Raw genomic sequence first — 26,629 nt, 5'->3', positions numbered from 1 at the left:
TGAGGTCTGTTTATAGCTCATACACTTTACTGAAATATGCCTTTTTAACAGTTTGAAGATAATATTAACAGCTTTGGTCTGAGACTCCACAACCTCTTTATCTCAACAACATAGATTTGTCAAAGAAAAGAACATTTATATATACATTTCCTGTCCTTGTCACGTACGAAGTTTGGTCCCGTACTTTTTCAGCCTAGCTGTTTGCTAGAACTGTAATGAGATCGAGGCCCTTTTTAAGAAAATGACAAATTCCATCTCCTCATCAACCAACATCAGCATTAGAACAAAAATTTACTTTAACTAGAGTAAACGTTCAATCTTCTCTTTTAATTTTTCCAAGAAATACTACCTACAAATTTTACTATTTTAGCTACATAACATTAGTGTCACTAAATGTGTCCTTTTGTTGGTCTCCGACAACAACATACCATAAGAGTCATAGGGGTCGATGTTTGGATTGGTTGTATTCCAGCCATGGATGAGGCCATCAGTTCCCCCACTGTAACACTGCTCACCATTACTGCTCATCACCACACAAAGCACTGGTCCACTGGAAGAAACCACACCCCCCAAAAGTTGACTATTAACATTTTAATTAAGTGATAAATATTGTCAAATGAATCTTCAAATTTTCCTGTTAAATACAATTAATTTGCTGAACTGGTTGCAGTGGAAGTTCTGCATTCTCAGATCATACGCTTAATTGCTTGCTACAAGAATATCTCCACAATATTTGGTAATTTAATTACAGTCAGAAAAATTCAGACATTTCACATTTTGAAATGGTAGGTTTTATTATTTTCATTTGTTTTTTTTTTACTTTTTAAAAATTGAAGGTTTCTCCATGAAAACAATTCAGTAGATTTTAATTCATTGGACACAGCTTCATTCTACGTATACACATATCTGACAAGAAAACCTAGTTGAATTTGAACTGCATAATTTATAGCTTTCTGTTTTAAAAATGGTAGCGTACCCAGCACCAGACAAAAACATTTGAAAATAAGCAGGTATTTAAAATAACATGGGAATAAAAGTACTGCATGGAATCAGTAGTTGGCATGGTGGAAATTACTTTAACAATTTTTGTGTCTGTTTAAAAATCTTACATTTCTCAAATAAGACAGTGTTCTTAGCAAGTACTCACCTATGTGCTCTGAAGGTATATATTGGCTCTACATCAAGAGAAGCACTCCTAAATGAGGTACAAGAAAACGTTAACAAACGTATGACTTTACATGATGCTTTACAGAAATGCACTACCACTACCTCTTTCAAAATCTCCCCTACAAAAAATCATGCAGAGACAGGAAGTTGTATATCTAGTAATTCTTTCCATCCTTTCAAAATATGATAGGATTTTTGTTTGCTTGTCTGATTTACAGACCTTCAAAGTTAGAAAGTTCAGGAAGTCTCACACACCAATCAAAGCAGAAGGTACATCAGTGGTGGGGAAGGAGTAGAGGGCTATCAGTATCAGATTGAATATTTCCTTAATTGTTCCAAATCCCTACCCAAGGGAAGGGGCTTGCAACACATTGTTTCTACACCAAAGCTCTAACACAGTTACAAATCACTTAAACTGCTGCTCAGGACTTTATCAATCAGATGTTGGTTTTTGTTTTTGTTTTTTGTTTTTGTTTTTTAATTACAGACTTCGGGAAGACCACAGGCATTGTCCAGTCTTCATAAAAGGTATGATGCATTCCCTTCACTGTGTTAGCCTTGTTATGAATTTGCTTCCTCACATCCCTACCAACACGAAGGAAACACTGTACACATGAAGCTAGCAACATCGCTATGTTTAATTCTGTACATATGTATATATGCATGTGAGTATACATTTACTTTTTATATATAGGTATGTACGTTTATATACTTATATATAGATGCAAGAACACTAACAAACCACATCCAAATATTTTTACCAGTAAATTAACTTCCCATTTTAGTCTACACACAAAATATATGTATTTAAAAAAGGAAACAGTTTTTCATTTTCAAAAATAAAATGAACTCATGAACATGCATGGATTTCTTCTGGTACTCTCTAAAAGTCTCCATAATTCTCTAAGAGTTTGTTTTGGTACTTAAGGTACAATTCCCATTAACTCCCAAGGACCACCAGATGAAGCCATATCTACAATTTTACTTGTCTAAATAAAATACTTTAAGGAAGTAAAGAAAAAAAAAATCTTACTTTTTTGCTGGGGCTGTTTTTTGTAAATTCCACATTTTTAATGTATGGTCCTCTGAAGCTGTTATTAGCACTGGTTCAACCGGATGGAAAGCTAAACCTCTTATTCCATCAAAGTGGCTTCTTAATGTGAATTTGGGGTTCCAAGTCTTTCTCAGTGCATCTGTATTGTTTCCTATCTAATAATAATAATAAAAAGGGCACAATTGTAATTAATCGACAAAATATAAGGAAAAGAAATCAGAACCTTAGTTTGGCATTTTCAGAAGATGTCAAATTACCCTACCTATTTTTCTTAACAACCTGTTCTCAAGTAACAGTCCACTTAAAACTCATCAGACTACTCAAAACGAGTATGAAGGTAGAGGTACTCCACAAAGGCAACAAGTCTATCTCTGCAGCAATGCATTCTGTACAAATCTGAAATACTTCACATGTCTACTAGGTTGCACAATTTAAAAGCTGTAAAGTACCTTTCTGACCAATACTGTTATAAACTTTGGTATTCAAAAGCTGATGTACCCCCTGGCTCATTCATTAACACTGAGTTTGAATCAAGCAAGCTGTTGTGCCTGAATATCTGAAGTACCACTGACATATTATCTATCAAATAAAGATCTAACAGAAATGGAGAAATGTCTTAGCAGTACAGAAAGGAACACAATCTAACCTATTCACTTAATGCAATATAAGTTCTGTGATAATACAAGACAAGTTGATCTTGCCAGAAAACAAACATTAAAAAAAGGCAAAAAAAAGTCTTGGCTATGTACTAAGAACATAACTAGCAAGCACTAAGATATCGTATACACAGAGATAACTACTTGGCAACTAATGCGTTTTACATAGATCCAAAAAGAAAGCCCTAAAAAATAATGGTTACTTCAGCGTTGCTCCTCTGAACAGATACTGTAAAATCCCAAGAGGACTTCTACGACTTTGTCAATCAAGACTGCCACAGTTAAATTTACCCTGCTATAATCACTGCAAACAATCAATTAATAAAACATTGACGTAAACTACCACGTTTAAGATACGAATAATTTCACTATACTGAAAGCTATGGAAAATTCCAAACAATTAAGTTTCATTAACTTCTATAAAGAGATAACTATCTTGACTTTGATAATCTACATTTTATTCTAGAATGTGAACAAAAAATAGGTTTAAGAACAAGAGTTATTTTGTTTTTCTTTTGAATGTTGTTTTTGGATTTATTAACTATGTTTCACTGAGGAAGTTCTACAGATTTTAAATGAGAAAGGAGGCATAGCGAACAGCAGGTTTAGTCTCATCATATTTCTTAGTAATTACGTACTGTCTGCTCAATGAGACTTCTCAGCTTCTTTGCCAGTCTGCTGAGCTCAGTTGGCTCAGTGAGGGAACAGACAAATGCTGGAGCTGGTGCAAGGACGGGGCAGGACTGCAAAGTTAGCAGCGCTGTCAGATTTCCTGGAGATTGGCCAAGAGTCTCAGCAAAAAGGGTACAACACATACAGAGTACCTTAACTGGAGTAGAATTCATCTGCCTGAAGACAAGCATCTAGCACCTATTTAGGTGGCAGAGGGAACTGAACCTGACCTCCAGGTGCCATACCAGATGCACAGGTCCTGTGCCACATCTGTCAAATCCACAGACACTCCAGACTGCCTAACAAGACATGCCAGTACTGACAAGAGTATTCACAGTTTGTTTCTCATTCATTCGAAGATGTTCTTCCAAAATAGTTCAATATGATAGAACTCCAGCTGCTGGAGTGTGTCCAGAGGAGGGCCACGAAGATTATCAGAGGGCTGGAGCACCTCCACTATGAGGACAGGCTGAGAGAGCTGGGGCTCTTCAGCCTGGAGAAGAGAAGGCTCCAAGGAGACCTTATAGTAGCCTGTCAGTACCTGAAGGGGGCCTACAGGAAAGCTGGGGAGAGACTTCTTATAAGGGCATGTAGTGACAGGACAAGGGGAAATGGTTTTAAACTGAAAGAGGGTAGATTTAGACTAGATATTAGGAGGAAATTCTTTACTGTGAAAGTGGTAAGACACTGGAACAGGTTGCCCAGCAAGGTTGTGGATGCCCCCTTTGTGGAAGTGTTCAAGGCCAGGCTGGATGGAGTTTTGAGCAACCTGGTCTAGAGGAAGGAGTCCCTGCCTATAGCAGGGGGGTTGGAACTATATGATCTTAAAGGTTCCTTCCAACCCAAACCATTCTATGATTCAACCTTAAGAGAGCCAGGTAATGCAACAGCAAGACTAATCTAAAGTTGACAGATTACAAAGGTGACTATTAAAGTAATACCTGGAGCATCTTTTTCCAAGAAATCAGAAATATAGACAAAATTGCATATAAGTGTAATTTTAAAATAATTTTCTCATAGAAGTGAAAGAAAAGGAAGCCATATAGTACACACAAAGCCACAGAAGTCGTGTCCACAACTGCCCACTGAAAGTCTCTGGTGCGGCCTGCCATTTGAAATGAGACTACTGCCCGCATCAGATAATATCAGCCAAACCTCTCCCTACCCAAGTTTTAAACATCTGCAAGGACTAAGATTCCACAGTTTCTATGGGCAACTCCTACATAATACTTTTTCCCTAATGACCAACCCAAATTTCCCAAGCCATAATTTTCTTTACTTGTAAGGGCATGTAAGCATGAAAGGGTTAGGATAAGGGCTTGCATGGCGAGAATGAAGTCTGCTGTGTATGGGAAAAAGATATTTCAAGTAAAAATTTGTGACATCCTTCGGCAGCATAATTTTAGCAGGAAAAGGTTTTCTGCAGAATCTACACACATATAACTTGCATATGCCTTCATCAAGTAGAGACAACAAGACTCTGAGATCCCATTAACAACCACTTACATCGTAAGTCAGCGAATCTGCCTCATTGGCTACTGTGAGGCCAGCCAGTTCTCCAAGACCCAGCTCATTTTCAAGGTTTTCATCTGTTCCCATAATGAAAGATTTCCCTGAAGAAGGAGGGAATGTTAAAGCTTCCACTGCAAGAAAAATAAAACAAAACAAAAAAACACAAAACAAACCCTGAAACACAGGCTTATGCAATGCTGATTTATAAAACACATTTTCCATTTTCAGAATACTAAGTAGCCAAGTGCAAAAAAATATAAAATGCCGCTGTACTTACCAATAAATTATATCCTCTGAGCATAATACTTACAGTCAAAGTGTATATGCTCAAGACACTAAGTGTAATTAACCACAACAGGAAAGACTATGCTATCATTCACCCATATATAATGCAAAAGTAACACAGAAAAGATCAGGCTCTTCCCCAGCTCAAACAGACTCTGAAGAAGCAACAATAATATAGCCAGAAAAAGCTAGCGGAAGCAGCCAGACTTCCTTCATAACACTGTATTCACATATATCCAAAAGCACATCTATAGTGAAGCTTGTTTACATGCAGCACTACCTAGCAATGACTGAAAGCTAAGACTTCATTGCTATTCGTAAAATCAGTTCAACTACCAAAGAGGTTAGTTAGCATTGAATTCCATGTTTTTGCTAGCAGTACCCAAATTTACTCATTTGCAGCTGCAAGAGCATGCCTATAAGCTCTCCATTCACCATATCACAAACATATCCATAGGCAGATTCACCAGAAATGGAAGGATAAAAGGCTATGTGTGCAGTTCACATATATGTCACATAAGGCTCTGCATCAAGCACTACAAGCAGAAAGAAGCTGGCCCTTAACCAGCTTCTACCTACAACAACTCTCCAAAACTATGTATCACGAAAGGAAGACTGAGTAAATAAAAAGGTGCTATCTTCCAGACTTGACAGACTTTACTCAATGTTGCACACTGTATGAGTCAACTTACAAGGGTTTTGCAGTAAATTACTTCCCAACCCCTCTACTACTCTTTTAGTTCCATCGTAAACACAAACTTTGGCAAATACTGTTGCTATCAGGGAGAGAAAAATAAACACCATCTCATTCTCAGCATCTTATTTAGCCTAGCAGCATCAACACTAAGTTAAAACTGAACAAACTATGGTTTACAGTGAACAGTTTGATTTCTTCAGGCTGCTTCCCCCTTGCCTGAAGGCATCAGGTACAGATGCTATTCAATTCCCCTCCAGACCATTCAGCATAACTAAGCCATTCTTCCTGACCTTTCCATTCCACTCCATACCTCTATGAAGAGTCCTGTTTGATTTCTATGACTTTTTAAAAAGAAATAAAAGCCCTTCAGCTCTGCTGTTTGATTAAGACTATTAGATACTACCTTTTAATTAAAAGCACCTCTTATATTCTTCTAAAAGGTCTAAACTTTTGTTGTCTTCATTCTCTCTACAATGTAATATTCCACTCAATACCCAATGCATACAGAATGTCAAATTTGGAAAATTACTACAATTAAAAAAACAAGTGTATGCCAAAAATATCAACAGGTCTCAGATTTACAACGGAATATGCAACTAGTAGCTTGCAAAACCAAACTCAGACTAATAACAGTCAACTAATAGTCCTAATTGATGTTTTCATCACAGCCTGAGTCTCTGAATTAAAAACACAATCCTGAAAGAAAATCATGAAAATAGAGTTTTGCTAATATGGCTCTCAGTACATGTGAGAAAAGTTGGAAAGGAAGCGTTCATCAAAAAATTCCTACACTTCTCAAAGTGTTGCTAAGTTGCCCTCTTCTTTCATAAAAAAAAAAATCAGCAAGCATGTAGGAAACTGAATTACTGAGATCTTCAGTAACTATGCCACACACCAGGGCTCTTTATGGATCTTAATCATACTTTGGCAAATTTGCATTTTCACACTCACTGGAAGATTGCTAAGCCAACACCATGTTTTTCTCATTTTTTAAAGACGTATTTACCATCTAAATAAATAGCAAGATATGGTCTTTTACAGTACATCCTAATATATTTATTATGCTGCACATTACAGCAATTCAAATGTTGAATCAAATACATGATTCAGCAACTTATCAGGTAATATTAATGAAAGAAATCACATGCTATGCCGCAAAGATGCATGGCTTTCCATACAGGCAAGTAACTTAAGAACCTCATATTACAAGCCACCAAATGGCAAGTAAGTTTTTTCACCATGTTGAAAAGTATTCAACCAGGGTTTTACTTAAGTTGGTGTCTTTACCTTCCTAATAATAACTGGAGGGAAGGAGTACTTTATTTCATTTAGACAGAACTCATAATACTGAATCAGTATTTGTGATTGTGATTCAGTATTTGGAGCAGCTTAGAGGATACTCTTGAAGCAAAACTAACTATAAACACCTACCCTTTACAAAAGTGTAGGCACATTTTTAATACTTACCTTCATCTGTCCTGTTTATCTCATGTTCAATGAGCCTTGAGCTACTGGGCCTGGAAGAAGGTGCAACAGATGGCTGTAATGAAGGGAGATCATCAACATCTCTCAAGTTTGCAAGCATGTCTTGCAGCTTTGACCTGTTGGGCCCTAACCAGAAAGAACAAACAAACAAACAATAGTTTACTGATAATTCATAACAGTGTTACTTATTATATCAGATACAGTACAGCAGCACATGCAAGAAAAGATCCTACCTTGCATTAAGATGTTATCACACACTCAAAAAAATGAGCACCTATTTGCAGTAAAAACTAATGAACCAGCGTGAAATGAATTTATTGAAAGGAAAGTGGTAGAAGCAACCAAGAATCGTGAACGCACAACTTTCCCCACATTTATACATTCATACTGCCAATTGCATGGAATGATGAAGAATGCCTCCAACTGAATCACAGCAACAGTGATTATATTAGAGTATTTACTTTTCCAAAGCAATTGATAGCATTTGTGAATATTTCGATATTTGTGCATCAGGTACTTTGTGCAACATATGCTTATGATAAGATGATTATTTTCAATTTATTTGTGCAGTAGTGTAGGATTGTGGAACTATACCATCTAAAAAAAATATAACTACATTAAAATATTAATACAACTGGATTCACTGGCCTACTTCCTGAAGCTATATATGGTGAAGACCCATGCCCTTCTTGACACTTACCTGTGCTTTGCTCCATCATTTTCCCACATCCCTGTTTTGACTGTTTTATATAGGATTGAGGCTGAAACATATCTTCGGTAGTTTTTCCTGTTGTAAGTTTAATTAAGAATGGGAAAATGTCTTACCCATAGTCCATTATGTTTTTTCCTAGACCAGTAATAATACAGCTATTTTCAAGCAGTTTTAACACAGAAGTGTACTTGAATATACGTATGCTCTTATTACTTCACAGGAGTGTTTACTACAGCCTTGCAAAATCATAAGTTTACTAATGTAATTGCAAACTCTACTTTGTCCACCCTAACCATAAAGATAGTTAATTTGACTAAATTGTGTTTAACTCATCAGTCACAAAAATATTATCTGATTGAGGTAACAGCAAGTAGGATTTTGCAAGATTGCTTCACCACAGTATTTGATTTATAAAAACAATATTATACTTGGTAGCAGTCCACCATTTAAACATGATTTATGATGAGACTAAAGTTATAGTAACAAGCTTTTTTGTTGATTTGTTGGTTTCCTTTTACAATTTAATGTCAAGATATTTAGTCCCTTCTTCTTCCCCAGACTTCCTTCCTCACATTCTTCTTCACCACATGCAATGTAACAAATAACAGAGAAATGACTGTGACTTTCCAGTTTTTCTGCATTGATGCCTATCCACCTATGGTTTGTCCATGGAAAGATGCTTAATTTCTGTTCTGCAGTAAACCATTTGGTCTCCCAAGATCAAATCAATTAAATCAATCCAAAAGATACTATAAATGTACTGAGTAGTTTTCTTTATGAAGGAACACTGGATGACCAAGCACTGCCATACATCAGAAATTTTTCTCATAAAGGTATAGAAAAATTTCCAAAAATATCTACATCTGTATGTAGTTAAATTTAAGTTCTGTTACCAAAAAGAAATAGTATTCAAGAGTTGTTCAAGAATATAACTTCAATCACTTGATTAAATCATTTATGTTAGATTAACCCTACAATTATTCCCTCTGACATAATATAACACATCTGTGTACTTTCAAAGTAACAGACAAGTTAAAAATACCAATTCTACTGAAGTCACATACTGGTATGCCGTCTCTATCTTAACAATAAAGAAATTTAGAAACAATTTCATGAATCACAAACACCTTGGTTGTCCAACTCAACTTCTTGCTAGACTTGCAAATTTCAGTAACACAAACGATTCCAAAGATGACAGAAATATCATCTGAGAATGTTGAAGTATGGTAATGATTTACTTTAAAAAGTTTATCCTGTGTATTTGTTTAAGACTGATCTATTTCAGCAACATAACCAACTGCAGAACAATAGGTAGCTCATCACATAAATACAAAATCTACCACCAGTCAGCCTCTAACAGAGATGAGAGGATCTGACACCTTTCGTATCATTACGCGTGTCTTTTTGGAAGTGAAAGTATCACTGGGATTAATAAGCATCTTCCCACAAAGAGAGAAATCCCTCTCATTTCTTACTGGACTACATGCAGTATTACTAATTTACATCATTTGCACATGAATTCTCAGCACGGTTAGATGTTTGAAATAAAGCTATGAATACAGTGTTTCATCTTAAACACTTCGTCTGAGTTCAAAATGTTTCAATTCTTACTCAAGAAAAACATTGTTTTACACAATGGATTTGCATGTCAAGAAAGGGAACAAAATAATTATAATACAGGGCTAGAAACTGTATTTCAGATACTGATCACAGTTTTTTGTTTGGATAAAAGTACCCAACGTTTTTAAAGATTAGTCCAACAAAAGAAAGTCAATAAATCACGTGATTTACAAATAAACGGATGGTTAGAGTAGCTTCCTATTTCGAGCCCTGCAGAACAAATTACGATGACAGCATGACTTTCATGTTGTGAATGTTAAGTATAAACAGGGGTAGAAATTAACCTGTTTTCTTCCTCTGTCATCTAAATGATACTCAAGACAGCTTCTGTTTGGCTGCTCAATTTGCATAACAGACTTTAAGTCTTCCTGTGAAACTGGAATGTTTTCAGCTAAGAAAAGGTTCTGAAATTTTCTATATTGAAGTACTAAAACAATGCATTTTATAATTTACATTTCTGCAAGAATTGTATTTAATACAACACCTGTTTGGAAGAAACTGCATCTAAACCAACTACTTATCAGGTAACTTGATTGACTATCATTAATTTCAACCCCTGGGAACTGGTGAACAGGAAAGCAGTCAGGAGCAGCAAAGTAACAGAGTAAGTAATTTTAGGAAAACATTGAGAGAGAGATAGAATTAAGGGTGTGAAAGATGTGGGATTTATGATTTTAAAGTGCAATGTTTTCCACTTACTCTTCACCCCCTTTTTCCCCTTGCGCTCCTTTTTGTATTGTTCCTTGAGTTTGGTTATTACTCCCTGGTCGACATTCCAGGCTTCAGGCATGAGACACTGGTCTTCCTTTTCTAAACAAAGTGAAACAAATGAAACATCCTTTTTCAGTAATGTCACCAAGTGATCTCCAACTGAAGGAGGTAACAGCTGCTGTATTTGTCTTATTTCAGACAGACAGAAGTTGTACCAAGCTCGTGAAAGCTATGAAACTGCTACTCCCATTCCACCTGTATTTGCTCAGTTTTCTTTACAAGAAATTGAGATAAAATTTTACATGCTTAATTTCTATAACCAGATACACAGCTGTTCATAAAATGTAAGCAACATTTACTTTACAATACACCAGGACGTACTTTTCAGCTTTTCCTTTCCTCCAAGGAAAGAGCTATTACGCTTAGAAGGAAAAGTTACACTAAAGATATGTTCACCCTAACTTTACAACTCAGATTTTGTGTCACTATGTTTCAAATTTTTATTTCACTGTCTCTGTGATACCTTGTTATTTGCACAAAGCAGCAGCCCATCTAAATCTTTTTGGAACATAGTATACACATCACCAAGCATTGAATAAAATCCTGAAGAAGCACTGAAGAAGCTACAAAATTTCACAAAAAGGAGAAGGCCTGAGTTATTAGTCTTAGAAAAAGCTACAGAAACATTTCAATACCTAATGATGAATAAAATCCCACTTTTTTTTTTTTTAAATATCTCTTCCAAATTGCTTTTTCCAGAAAACTACTTAAAAAATTTATTTTCTATAGTCTGTCCCTGGATAATTCCTACATGTCCCACAGGTTCTGTTCAACTTTACAAGCAGATCTCAAACTACTGTGCAAGTGCTATAATGTGCTTAGTTTAAAAATCAGCTGAATGCTCCTGAGAAGCTTTAAACACATTTTACAGATTACTACAACTGATCGGTGAGGTTTATGACAGAAAATGAAGAACGGACTTCCTATGTTTGCTTCTATTCTAAATACACAATATTGGTGCTTTATGCTACATTTAACGGTTTCTTTTATGTGAAATTAACATAAGTGATTCATAAAGGCAGCTCCTTAAAGAAGCTTATTCCTATATGTCATTATTATGAAAGACAGACTGTGAAATATAAATAACTGAAAAACATGAATGCCTGTAACTCAAAGAAAACCTCCAAACACTTCTAGAAATTGAACTATTTTCAATGACAATTTCTTTATAATGTTAGATTTTTGCTCATTTTTTTACTCAGCAGTCATCAATGAAAGTAAAAATAAACTCAAGGTGTGAATTTGAGAACAAAAAAGCTCCTGTTGGCATACTAGCTTTTCAGTGACACAAGCAGTAGGTACAGTTTTCAAGCATAAGTGGATAGATACTTTCAGCATTGGAGAGAAGAAGCATCAGAACAACTTAACAAAACAATTTATGATAGAAAAAGAGCAACATTCCTAAATTTGCTTGATGATCAGAATGGTGACTTCTGTATCTAAAAATATTGAGATGTACTCTCTCAGCAAAGAGGCTACCTACTACTGAACAGTAATCTGGAGTCCAACTATGAGCTAATAACTTCATTGAAACACAGAATCTCAGAATTGCTAGCTCATGTGAGAGCCACTGCTGCCACAGTCGGTTTTTGTCAATGTTTCAGTGCCGTTATAAAAATTAATTATCTCCCATTCATGTTCCATAGCTCCAATCTGTCCCCATTAATGTGTAAAACTTTACAGAAAAGCTTAAGGAGGAAACAACTGCTCAAAAAAACATTCAGTCAGTTCTCTTCCTTCTTCCCTTCCCTGAGCAGTGGGTTTATGTGGAATAAGTGTTGCAAGTTAAAGTGGATCCTGGCATTTTTGGTTGAAGGACATGAACTTCAAGGACACAGAGAACAGTTAGTCAAATTTTACTTCATTACTGGGGGGCTTGAAGACATACACTTTTAATAACTTGTAACAGAAAATGTGAGAAACAGAATAGAACATTTTTTCCAAATTGCTAATATATAGATTTCAACTAGCTCAGTTCGTTGAAATGCATTACTTTCTGTGTCAAAGATGGAGAAAACAAAGAATGCTTGGAATTGTAAAATACATTTTTATCAGAGTCCTTCATTAGAAAGGGGCACTGGGAAAATCACACTGAGATTCCATTCATTGAATTGAAGTTCTATCTGCCCTATAACTAAAAAAAGAAAAGACACAAAAAACTTCCAAGAACCCTCACATAAAAGCAGTATAAACAAAAATGAGAATATCATGTCACAAGAATCTCAATCTGGCAATGAAGGGATTTACTATATGAACATTCAAAAGGTGCTCTAATTATGACAGAGATCACAGTCAACCAATCACAATATATTCTTAGTGCATTTTCTTTCTCCTGATACATTCCATTGCATTTCCTTACCCCAGTCTGTTCCATCTCCTGAACTTCTCGACTCCCCATCACCTTCATCTGAGGTAACCAAAAAGTCAAATTCCTTCAAAGCTTCTTCTGTATCTCTGTCTTCACTACTGTCAGACAGCACTCTTTTCCTTACAATCTGAAAGATGAGGAAGGAAAGAAAAAACTGAATTAAATGACATGATTTTTATATCTAGCAGTACTGTCCTGTCTTCCATACAAAATTCTAAGAAGAAATTTAAGAAGCAGCAAGAAAGTACTCTTTAAGAAATAAATCTAAAATTAACATAAAAGTTTCCTTCAAATTTCAAAGTAAAAATGAAAATCACCTGTACATTTACTTCCTGTAACCATCAATATTCAATCACTTGGTAATGAATCTACAATGACCTATATGACTACCACTCTTTTTAATACCAGAAAAGTACAAACTTTCTTTTGATAGAGGTAAAAAAAAAAAAAAAAAAAAAGGAAAATCAACCTAAACACATAAAGAACAAAAAAAAACCAACACGATGCCATAGGAAGTACTTATAGCAAAGCCGAATTGGCTCTCCTATTCTGCAAATAACCTAACTCACCTCTGAAATCACTCTACTTACGGACCAAAAGACTAGTCTAGAAAAATACCAACAGAAAGTGCTAATCTTCTTAGGTTTGGCAAAAATCATTCCATCCTAAACATCTCCTCAGATATTACAGTTATTTATACACAGTACTTTCATGTTTAAACTGCATTTCCATAATCTAATTCTAAAGTAAATTTGGTAACTGGAAAAAAAAATACATGTTTTAACAAAAGACCTCACAGTATGCTTTTTGTAATAAATTTACTTTTCCTTCAATACTCAAAATGAACTAGCTGCTTTGAAGTTATTTCATTAACAGGCAAAGCGACAATTTTGAAATAAGTAGCAAAAAAATTATTTCTGTAGAAAAAGAAAAATTACATTAATCATGGTACTTTGACTTGGAACCTTGCTGTAAGTCCATGTGAAAATAGTTCAGTACCTAGGACAACACCTCATAGTTCATGAGGATGAATGGCTATTTTCTCTAATTACAATGAACCAATTTGTTCAAAAAGCTTCATACCCTTGGCAGGCTTAGTGAACATACTATATTATACATTATACTACAGAGGTGTCTCAGACATTAGTTCACAGCCCATCAATTATGAGATCCTCTTTTAAAAAAAAACTTTATAACCAATTTTTTTAAGCATTCATTCTTAAAACTGATCATAAAAAGAATCGCCTCCATTGTAAATCATATCTTTTTTACATTTTTTGGAAGCATAATTCAAAGAATAAATATTCATTCTGAAAAGAAGATGATAAAATTGAGTATTATTTGTATGCATCTATTAAACATGATCATTTGACCAAATCACGTTGAAAAGTATACATCATGAGGCAAGGAGTCAGGCACTGACTGAATACACAAACAAGTTTGTTAACCACATCTTAAAAATTTTCCATTATACTTTTCCTTTCTTCAACAATCCTCTTAAATCAAAGGTGGTATTTCAGTTCTGTACCCTACAAGCAGAAAATTCTGCTTGTATAAATGTCACTTTAAATATAAAATGCACTGGAAGAAAAAAAAAAAGGATATCTTGTACTTTAAAAACTGTATCCAACATATATCAAAAATTCTAGTTGGTATGAAATAGCAATTCAAAATTTGTCACTGCAAACTCCAAGCAAGACAGATAGCAAAGCTTAACTTGTATGCATGATCTCCTCTTGTGCACACATGCTTGGACAGACCATCATAAAGATGCATTTATGATTTGCACGTGTACATACACAGTCAAATACTTTGCATATAGTCATCTCATTAATCTCACTTTTTCTGTTCTTCGTAACTTTTTCAATTATTTTTTCCACTCACTGTTGCGGTATCAATGATTGTTTTCTCTCTTCCTTCAATATCTTCCTCATCTTCTTCATCACTAAAGTCTGCAGCTGCATTTTCAAGGAACTTGAAGGTCTCTAGCAGAGAGGCAGAGTCAGTCAATTCTGGCTTCCTAAACAACAACAACAACCACTATGAGTCAAAAGAAACCATTACATTAACATTAACACCATTACATACATTAACATCACTTTTGCATTTACCAGTCTGTTCTATTTTATGGTGTCTAACAAAACATGAAATTAAAATAAGCCTACAGGTAAAAATGGACTATTTACAGGTAAAAATGTTTGTGGGTTAAAAGCTGAATGTTATCCATAAATTCATCTTATTACAACCAACTACTATTCTTAATCCAGCTGCAACTACCAGGACCAGGCATTTTACAGTTTTTTGTTGTTGTTTCCATTTTTAATTTTAGAAGCATTTTAAAGCACTCTCCAGCTGTTACATACCCCAAAGCTTTATCAATACTGATATATCAACACTGAAAGCTGCAGGAACCAGGATATAAGTTACAGCAACACCAAGCTGGCCTGTCACGTGTACCCCAGGGTACCGGAAAACTTTGCTGCTGCTAACTGATGTTCTCCATCTTGTGGGAAACAAACCCAAGATCTATCCTCCACTAACTTCTGTGATATGCTAACTTTGCCACTATAAAATGATATAATGAAAAAACATCATTGATGACTAAGTAACATTTATGTAGATGTTAACACTAAACAAACGAGGAAAGAATGAAGATTGGGTAAAATTATGACTGCCAACACTGGCACAAACTCAAAGAGTGTCTCCAGAACAGGAACTAAAAGAGTTGTCATATTAACCGTTGAAGGGGAAGAATTCAAGGAACAGAACTGCAACCATTAAATAAAACTCTGATGAATGTACAATTAAAGCAATCCCCAAATTATTAAGAGGTATAATATTTTCTATGAAGAAGATGAGCTTCTCTATCAGAGATAAAACGGTGAAAAAAATACATTCAGCGTGAATTGTAGTAAAATCTTTTAAATTACTTCTATGACTTCAAAATTTCAAAGGAGACAAACTTCACTGTTGTTTTCTTACCTTTAATCAGCAGTCGGTGTTGCATAGTTCATCACTACATGTACGTCATCTTGATTTTCACAACCACTGAAGCCACAGAAGTCTCTCCCTCTCATTTAAGAATTATAGTTCCAAATTGTCTTGTACAGTCATCCCTTTCTGACAGCAAGTGTCTTACTAATGCTGTATTTTGCTTTTGCTACGACCTGTTTTAAAAGGTTCATTCAACTGACAACACTATAGAGCAAGGCCTTGTAAACTCCCTGCAGTGTATACACTTGATTACCCATCCATCACTCTTTTATTCCAGTGTTTCTTCATAACACTTTGCCAAGGCTTATTACAGGAAACATTCAAGGTTAAAAGCTCAGGTGTGTAACATGGCGTGATAAACAAAACAATTCCTCCTTTATGTTGTCTCCATTCAATTATTTCTAGGCATACATGATAACCATTAGCAGGAGTGGCTTCTGCATAGCTCCAGTATGCCTGCATCTTCATAAGACAATTTCTCATCCTACTCTTTTACCCATCTGCATGGACTGAAAATACCTGTATCAATGTTACTTGCCACTATAAATTCCACATACACAGCAGCATAATACACAGTGATGTACACCACATTTTCACGGTCACTGGTTTTACCGAGTTTATTAACTCTTCTTTCCCTCATCTTAGATGAGAACAGTCTCAAACATGCTTCCAATTTGCCTTGCTTCTTGTAGTGTTTCGTCCCTGACAAACCTGAAAGCACGATGTAATACTGTTCTTTTTCCACAAGTAATCACTGCATTGGAAGACTACAAGATTTCAATCCGTATAATCTATAATACCTAATCTGTAGCAGTAATACATTTTCAAAGAAATCCTATGGGACTGTTATCTTACTGTTTCCAATGCATAAATGTAACGTGCTTCACTTTACGAATTTCTTGTTTTCTAGGCATTTGTGAGTCCTAGTTAACCTTTAGTGGACAAAAAGTGAAGTTGTAAGTGACCACCAGAAGAGGTGTAAGAGGTTTTATCTTTTCCTTAAGCAATTGGTACGAATTCAGCTATCATATCAATTACTACACAGTTTAGCAGTCAGAATACATACTAAATTGTGTATTGTCATTTACAAATGAGGAAAAAAAAGGCAACTTATGGACTGGAAACCACAGTAGCTAATCATATGTTTCAAAACTTGTGTACAGTACTAAAATGTACAAAGTCAGTACAGCATCACAGTATATTATTTGTGCTAAAGCACAACTTCCAAGAAAGAGTTCAAAAGAACAACAACAAAACAAGAAAACAGAAGTGGTAAAATATTTAAATTATTTAAAGGTTCTACAGTGAAAAGAAGCTTCAAGCTCATACACAGTTTGCCTATACTGTACCCTAATTTATTTTAACAACCTAATCAACAGTGACTCACAGTGACTCATCTATGTTTTTTTTCATCTTTTAGTATTACATAAACTTAAGGCATTATTTTAGATATTACCATCAACACGAACACTTAAGAATACTCTAAAATACACTGGAGAAAGTATCTGGACTTAGCTAACTTGTACTTCGATGACAATTTGAAGCTTGCTTGTTTCATTATTTTCCATTTGCTAAGTTGGTTTCTGTTATGGAGTCACTCATAAAGCCACAGAAAAAAAAGTATAAGTGCAAAAAGTACAAAAGTAAAGTACAATAAATTACTTTAAATTCCATTCTAGAAAAAAAAAGAACACAACTCAACACTTCCAGAGTTCTTGCAGTCTATAATACTCAGAAAAAAGACATTTGATGGGTGAAAAGAATAGTACAGGAGATTGAAGAGCAGGGACCAGAAGGGAACCGTTGCATTACAGGCATTAGTGAGGCAAGACTATGGCAAGATTCGGGAAATGCTGCAAATACAGGGAAACTAAAAGAACAAAAAATGGCTTAGAAAGGACAATTCCTCTTTGCTAGACTGAATCAAATCAAAACACACGTAGGGGAGAATGCCATTTTCAAAATGGTGCTTTTTTCCTTCTTCCTTAGTCTCACTGTCTAAAGGAACACTGTTGGAGAAGAACAAGCCAGACCTTGCCTTCTTCTTGAACGTTTTGTCTCAGTTGGCTTACCACTTCCGAATCTGATCTAAAACTTATTTAACCAACACAGCATTCTTTATCAGTCAGACTTAATTCCTCCTCTCCTGCAGCCATATCCAATGAGGCAGAGAAGCCTCTGGGCAGAGAACACCTGCTACTCATGTCTGTGCACCAGCAAGCAGAGTATGACTAACTGCTCATCACAAGTGTAACAAGCAAAGTAAGTACCGCCAGGATGTAAAATATAGACACACTGATGCTGCAGGGCTCTCCATCTTAGTACTAATGGATGGACAGTATGCAGAGTATTCTTCACACAGGGAACTTCTGATTCCCAAAGATAAGATACCTTTTTTCCTGTTTAAAAAACAGAATTCTTGTTATATATGGGCTGGTAACTTCAGTACTTACCTCCCTTAAAGGAATATAAACCTAAAATCACATTAGTACCTTTACCCTCAGAAAAAGTAGCCAGAATTTTCTGAAGTTGTGACCATGCCAAAAATCTTATTCTAACCTGTATTTTACATGCTGTTTAATTATTCAGATGTGTCTCAACTCCTTTGCATCTTTAAAAATAATAATAATATCTTCCCTTGAAATGAAAGAAGTACAATTTGTGGATGCTCCACGTGTGCTATTGAAAGGATGCTGGGATCTCACTGGGCCCATGCAGCCAACTCTTCGCTTTCTGTCCTACAACCACAAAGCATTTTGTGTAAAATCCAGTTGGCCCTGATATGGAAATAACAGCAGCTTCAAAAAAACTGTAGTGTTGAACTGGCTCTAACATCTAACATTCAGTATCTTAACATAAACCCTCTGGTAGTTTTTGTTTTCTTATTAAGGGAAAAGTAGAAGCCCTAGTTTACTTGAAAATCGAAGATATGAGGTAACTAAACAGCACACTGATGACACCTTTCCTGCTTCTAACACGACCCAGATGTTTTGTACTGCAAAGTCAGGTTTAATTCAGACTAAAGTCAGATAACAGATGTGTATTTTCTTCATAACCAACACTGTCAATATTTCTGTCATTATTTTTTCCTTTCCTGATAGTGACTCTGGGGAGTTTCTGTGGTCATGCCTTGGAGACTGCCATAAACTTCTCCCACAAACTGCCTGGCCACAAAACCACTAATCACCTCGGTCCTATCCACTCCCCAACAGAAGGAGAGGAAGACTTGGTAGATTGGTTCCACTTTTGTTTCATTAGCTTTTAGTCCAAAACGTACACAAATTGCCTTAAATAAAAACAGATTTTATTGACAAATTCAGAAGCAGGAAGGAATACCACAGTATGAAGTCAAATAAACACAGAATCAGCACAGGCTGGGAAATGTTTCTGGGACCTCTACAGGAGAAAGCTTGTCACGGCTCAGCATCTGAAGAATTGTTAAGTGAATTCTTTCTTGAGCCATTTTTGTTGGCTCGGCTTCCTCTCACTATCAAAACGTGCTAGCACAAACTCATTTTTATTAATTTCCCACAGAACGTCATTCTTTCACGTTCTAATACAGTCTTTTCAACATGGCTAATGGAGTCCTTTCAAACCAGATACAGTAAATAATGGCATGCAAATTCAAATATTTTCCTATGACAACTGTCTTTACAGAACAGTTTAGGAAATCATGAATGCTGTCCAAAATATCTCATAAAACAGCGTGAAAAATAGCAAACTAATAATTTATAAACTTATGAATGCTTATAATCATTAAAATTTGAACACATGGAACACTGGACAGACTAGAAGGTCTATCACAACCTTTGAAACTTCTTACGAATTCACACCACACGATGCAAGAACCAGCGCAATACGTACTACAACCAGTAAGCAACACTTACAAAATGGTTTGGATGCAAATTGGAATAGTGAAAAAATGCCACTGAAAAAGGAAAATCCACTTATCTTGCCAAATCTGGTCAGACAACTAAATGTGACAAAACAAGCTTTCTAAAAAATAAATATAACTCAATGTTTAAAGAACTGAAGTTTATAAATTACTTCTCCATTCACCACCCCTCTCATTGTCTCTCTCTCTCCTTGCACTTCTTCCTGCCCATTCCTTCTGTGCCATGACTCTTACCTGACATTTCCAAAAATCATAATTTAGACTCTGAAGCCATAAATCTGCGCCAATAAAATGAGAATTGGTACTGCTTTCTTCACTCAAACCCACAGTTTATCTAATCATTTTTCCTGCTTCAATGCATTTGCTAAAAGTGTCTATGTCTGGCCTAAACCACATATCTCTGAATGCCTGTTAAGTCACTGCTAGACTGGGGCAAGCATAAATTGGAAAAAAAGTGGAAAAAAAAGAGCGGTAATAACACAAACAGATTTTGGATTTTTTTTCTTTTTAAAAAATTCAGTATTTTCTTCTTGTACACTACTTTTGGTAATCTTTTTCATGGCAGGTATTACCTTGGGTAGTTAAAAGCAAAAATATTTTCCCAAGTAAACCATTTTATAAGTTAACACACAACATTCATCAGCCCATACAGTACTTCCATTACATGCGTTAGTGTTAATAGGATTTAGAGATGCAAAAGTTATTAAGGCCTTCTGGTACAGAAAGACATTCATTTGCTGCAGTCTCAGTTGGAATGATCTGTTGTACATTAGAAATATAAGGTCTTCAGAATGTTCACTTCTAATCTTTGAAAAGGTCTTTGGATCTGCTCTCAAACACGTTGCTAGAGCATCAAAGTAAAGTATAGGCAGTGGAAAACATATACAGTTCAACAGAAAATTTGAGTTGCAGATCAGTTTCCAAGAGAAGCTGATATACCATTCAATTTTTCTTTAAAAAATTTCTGCTGGCTACTTAAACAGTTTGTTCTAGCTCTTAACAAAAACTCAGATAATTTATGTATACTGTTTTATATATACGCACATGCACATGTGCATATAGATAGAAGCATATTCTTGGTATACCCTTGTTCCTTTCCAGTTCTATTGCTCTATTATATTTGCTTCCATTCATATCAAGCAATAGTCAAATACACACCTTCAAGAAGGTAAACAAATCTGACTGTTTAGGTTTCAGTCAATACGATAAAGCTATTAAAACTGAGGTAATATGTGAACCAACAATACTTAAATACTCTCAAGTTTTTAAGGCTACACATGACATTTGCAGGCAGCTTTCATTTATGTTTCAGTTTCCTGGGGGAAAGCACCCATTTCTCCCACTGCAAGTGTTAACAATTTCAACCATTATTATGAAGTTATTATTTTAGTAACTATTTTTGAGTCCAATCATGCCAAGTGGTACTTATCTTTTGTAATGCAAGTGAGCTGATTTGAAGAAACTGAAAACAGATGCCCTTTTAAATTCCATGAAATAAGTGGAAACAGGACTACATCTATTTCAGGTTATCATATAAACATTTCATTTACGGAATCAAAATCTTCCAGGGTGCATTCAAAATCCACATGATGTCTTGAGTGCTAAAGTTTTCATGAGGATCTGTACATTAGCAAATAAATAGGCAGTGTAAGAATACAAATATTTGCCCACAGATGTGGCAGCCAGTAACACACAAAAACTGAGGCTACTTCATCTAAGAAGAGAAACTTAAATGGGTTTAGGAGACTTTCAAACAACAGCATTTAGTTCACTGTTGTACTAAAAGAAGAAAAAAACAACAAAACAAGTTGCGAGTAGTTTTCTGATGTAACTATAATGGTCTATGGTAAGTAGGATGGATGAGATGATGGGGTATGATGGACAAGATGGCAATTTTCTAAAATAAATGAAAATTAACAGAATTCAAGTTACATATTGTCTGTTGTAAATCAAGACTATTGACCCAAGTACTTGCATTGAAATAACTACTGTAAGGTTAGCCATACCGAAATAAACAGCATCACCTTCACATAACCACTCCAAACATTCTAACAAGCATCTCCCATAAAAGGGCTCAGCTTACTACCAATATAAGAACACTGAATGTCTGAAGTCTGAGCGTTGAAGCAGGCACACAAGTGCTGGTACAACAGACTTGACTCTTTCAAGTCTGTAAAAGAAGTAGTGAATTGAGCAGAGGAGGAATACCCTCCCTACCACCACCATTAAGTATACACATCACAGATTCCTGGAGCCAGAGGGAAAAAAAAAAAAACAAAAACAGAGCTTTATGCTTAGAGCAGTCAAAAGACACAACCAAAATTTAAAAAATAATCATAAAAAAAAGATTGTAAAGCATGGGTGCATCTAATTGTCAGAAGTATTGTAGATCAGAGACATTCCAGAACAAGGCTGAGGAGCAGTAGCAATCACTGTACGCAGCTTGACGGTCTTATGCAGAAAGCACGCTAGAACCATACAGTGCAAAGAAGCAAGTCCCTTTTGTTCTTTTATTGGAATTTTTTTCCATACAAATTTCTGTTTTGTCCTCTACCACCTTCACTTCACTAAGAAAGTACTGGTTGAATACCAATAAACAATAAGCATAAAAAAGGAAAATTTGATTCACCATCTCTGTTATCTCCTCTCTTCATTCAAAAGAGGTAACCAGATGGCAGTGTGAAAACATCATTTTTTACTTTCTATGGAATTCATCAAATGAGTGTTCTGTTGTACAGAAGGCAATTTAGCCAATCTGTTCTTTCTGCAGTTTACTCTGCTATATAGAGAAATCTTTAAGAACATCTAAATCTAATGTGCCTTCCACTTTCCTGTTCATGCAACATATCACTGCATCCATTTTTCATTCGGTTCTTCACTGTGCCATTTTCCGCTCTCTGGTACATTATCTTCATCACATTCACCCACAATCTTTCCAAATTCCTATTGATTGGTCTTTATTGTTTCTCCTCCACAAGCTTTCTTCCTTCATTCTTTGTACTTCACTTCTCACATCCTTCCTCCCACGTAAACCTCTTTTTTCTTTAAAGACTTAAAATATGCAGTCTTAGCTATATCCACAATATTATGCATTTCTTCCAAGACCAAACAAGTCAATGCCCTCTGAGCTGTATTTTCTCACTGTAACACAACTGTTTCTTATTAGGTTAGATGGACTTTCATACGTTTTGTCCAGCACTCTAATCTTCAAAGACAATTAAACCATTAGCCTCAGACTTACTGACCAGTACTTGATATCTACATTCATTAAATGTTTTGAATCACAAAATTTGCCAAATTCCATTGGCTTCAGAAGTTTACAGCCTTCTTCCACAAAGCGTTTTGCCATATCCACACAGCCACAGCTCATCCTCCATCTGCACTGTACTTTGCAATTGACCTAGTGTCTGGTGGTCTTGACAAATACACATGGCCTTATACCTCTGGAGATTGCACTAAGCTTTTGGGTTTGATTGCTTTAGTTCATTTTCTTTTTCCCTTTTGTTCTTCCAATCACTCACCATAACTATCTTTCCTCTTCTACCAGTACAAAACTGCACCTGTTCACTGCAGTCCTTCCGACCTCACAAGCTTGCTGTGACATTCCAATTTTCTTCTCACTTTATATGCACACCAGGAATAACAAGAGCCGGATAAAAGAACTGTCAAGCTTTTCTCCATTCTGTTACATAGCCTGGCATTGTTGAGGTTGCTTAAAAGAATGCTTCTACCTCGTCTGCAAGCTGCAAGGAAGCTGAGCCATCTATTTTTTTTCCAGTTCTGGTAAACAGACAGAAAAAATGTTGATCTAAGTTTTTGAACACTCAGTAACGATCCCAGTTGGGATCAGGTGCAAGTCACCTATTCAATACCAATATTTTTCAGAAAGAAACCAGTCAGTCTGTACAAGTATAAGTAATGCTGATAATTGATGAGGCTGAGAACAGTTAAGCATGAGCTAACTGAGAGCAACACCTCATCTCCTTTCCAATTTCCTTTATGTCATAAAGCTGCATTTTTAAATTTCTGAGGAAAGTGACAATGCAGCTGGGAGGAGGTGAAAATGCCATGTACCACAGAAATAGTGAGGTATAATGTGCATCTAATAGCACAAGAGGAAATGGCAGTTAAGTAACAGGCAGTCTCTGCTAGGAAGAAAGTTACAGAATGCCTCCTGGAGTAGAAGTTCAAAGAGATGTTCAGAAAGTGTACTTCAATCACAGAGAAGAATTGTAGCAGTGAAAGCCAGTCAAATACACCAAGGATTTTTGGTAAGATCTCAGCTTTTTCCATTCAATAAGAAAGTTGTCAACCGACATCCACAAATTCAAAATATCCCACGAGGACTGGCGTAACTGTTTTCAATGAGATCACTTGAAGATTCTTCTAGTTTAAAACCCAGGAGTCAAGTCTCTCATCATGCATCAAACTGCTCCCCAAATCTTTCTAATACAGTCTTCCATCTTAGGCTTTACAAATGAGATGAGAGCACTCTTAGAGTGTGCACGCCTGAATAGCCTTTAAGTTGACAATCTTGCAGAGCCACAACAGAAAGAACTTTATTTTCTGCATCAGTGAGTATCCTCAGTTATAGGGCACACTACTCATGTTAAAAATAATCTAATATTCTATCTACCCACAGAGGAAATATATAGGAAATAAAAATATATTAAAAATTTCTATATTAAAAACTACTGTTCAATCATTTCCTCCATCACATAACTACCTTATAAATACCCATCTGTTTCAAAAAAAAATAAACAGATTTCAATAAACTTTCAAGCATAAGAAGGGGAGTTTTATCTATTTCCTCAAGAACTGACTCCATCAGAAACTGAACTAAAATTGTTACTGTAATTTATCAAGCATTCCCAATTCTTCAAAAACAAAGCCATCGCACATAAACGACACAGCTTGTCAACTACATAGCTTGAGGGTTTCTCATGCATTCAAATTTTCCACCTCACAGCATTAAATTTAATTATGTAACAATGAACTTCTGTCCTTAGATAACTTATTGGCCTGAAATTACTGGAGCTATCTGCTACAGTACAATTTTACAAATGCTTTTTAAATGACAAAATGTGTCATGTAATGGTATTAGGCTTGAAAATAAAAAAAGTCTTGCATTTTGCCACATTAGCACAGAGGGAGAAACTTTGAAGAAAGCTGTGCTCATTGATGACAGCACAAGCCACCGGGAACAGTAACCCCACATATTGTTCAAACAAAATTCTGCATCATTTCCCTTATTTTTCAAATTTTGTAACTACCATACCTTTAACAAGAAAAAAAGCAGACTGCTTTCTGAAAGCCTCTACATTTAAATTTCATATTTAACTTTCCTTTTTAAAAAATGAACAAGGAAGACCTCAACAAACAAAATCTGTTTGTAGGGAAAAGAAAATGTAGAAAATAATAATAATAATAAAAAATCATCCAAAAGCAAAAGTAAGCACAAGCTTTTACTCTCCCAGACTGACTTCTCATAGTATTACAGACATTAAAGAAGATAAATAAATTATCTTATATTTCAATTACATTTGGACATGTGTATCTATTCAGGGAAAACTATGGTCTTACAGAAATCAGAGTGTAATAAGTAAACTTGTTTTTCTAAATCTAATCGAAATGTCCTGTATCTCATATAGATTATCACATCAAAGTCAGTACATACCAGAAAAGCCTCTAATCTATACAGTAAAGTTGCCAACAATCCAAATAAGTTGATAATTTGAAACAACATTGACCTCCGATCACACATAAAAGACTTGATTTGCATTTGTGCTGCCACACAACTGGAAAAACCAACAAACATGCTACTTTTAAAGCTGTGAATTTTATAAGTTCCTTCCGTATTTACTGCTTAAGGCAAAAAAAAACTAGTTAAAATTACTCTAATCTTCTGTTAGGAAGAAGTTTTTGAAATCTCGGTAATCAGAAATTTGTTCTACATCATCAATTGCTTTTATGAAGAAAGAGAATACTGTCATTAAGATACTTACCCAATCATTGCGTTTTCTTTAATTTGGCCTTCTGTGCCATTTACCATAGGTTCTTGATTTCTGTTTTCCTTGTCTGAAGCATCACTTGAGAGGCCCAATAAAGCTCGTACTTGTTTTGACTTCACATCCAATATTGTGTCAGTGTAGCCCACTTCTTGTAGATACCTGTAGGAACAGAACTCATGCTAATTCTTCATGCACATCTTACTTATTCCGAACAGTAAATGAAAGCTTCTCCATCAACTCATCTTCTGCATCTTAGCTTAGCAAAGTATGGTGTTGTGCTAATGAAACATGCTTATAAATCATCCTGTACCAGCTGCAGAGGGATCGTCTCTTGCTGTACCAGCCTCTACAGTCACTGAGGAAAAAAATCAAAGAGCCTAGCAGTCAGAGGTTATACAATACGTTATTCATTCATTTACTAAAATGGATGGAAAAGCACTTTCAATTAAAATATTTACAACTGGCTTATAAAAATCACTACAGTTGCATGTACAATATAGCCATTTTATTCCTCAACACATGGAAACTACACATGAAGCCTTACAAGAAGTGTGAGATATGTTCCTACAGGAATCATTAGAAGCATAGAAAACAGAAGGAATAAAACCAAATTCTGTAGCTATGGCTACTAGTAAGAATGGTTATTTATAATGCAGTAGTTTTGATAAATCTGTGCCTTGTCTTTTTCTCACTATGCAATTTATCTGCAAAATATTAATTTGTCCGGCAT

The 26,629-nt window shown here is 35.5% G+C and overlaps 1 protein-coding gene across 1 annotated transcript in view; it reads right to left on the bottom strand.

Moving 5' to 3' along the window:
- STRN (striatin) overlaps positions 1-26,629 on the bottom strand; it is a 53,823-nt gene that overhangs the window by 15,459 nt on the left and 11,735 nt on the right. Inside the window, exons 5-14 of the mRNA XM_021390431.1 lie at positions 25,894-26,058; positions 14,884-15,019; positions 12,991-13,126; positions 10,560-10,670; positions 8,229-8,315; positions 7,511-7,654; positions 5,056-5,192; positions 2,201-2,376; positions 1,148-1,195; positions 429-550 (exon numbers count right to left, since the gene is read on the bottom strand). Coding sequence (XP_021246106.1) covers positions 429-550; positions 1,148-1,195; positions 2,201-2,376; positions 5,056-5,192; positions 7,511-7,654; positions 8,229-8,315; positions 10,560-10,670; positions 12,991-13,126; positions 14,884-15,019; positions 25,894-26,058 — 1,262 coding nt within the window. The remainder of the gene's footprint in view (positions 1-428; positions 551-1,147; positions 1,196-2,200; positions 2,377-5,055; positions 5,193-7,510; positions 7,655-8,228; positions 8,316-10,559; positions 10,671-12,990; positions 13,127-14,883; positions 15,020-25,893; positions 26,059-26,629) is intronic.

The sequence above is a fragment of the Numida meleagris genome, chromosome 3 (assembly GCF_002078875.1).
Source record: "Numida meleagris isolate 19003 breed g44 Domestic line chromosome 3, NumMel1.0, whole genome shotgun sequence".
Taxonomy (NCBI): Eukaryota; Metazoa; Chordata; class Aves; order Galliformes; family Numididae; genus Numida; species Numida meleagris.
The sequence above is the reverse complement of the archived record's forward strand: the minus strand, read 5'-3'. Positions and strand labels throughout refer to the sequence as shown.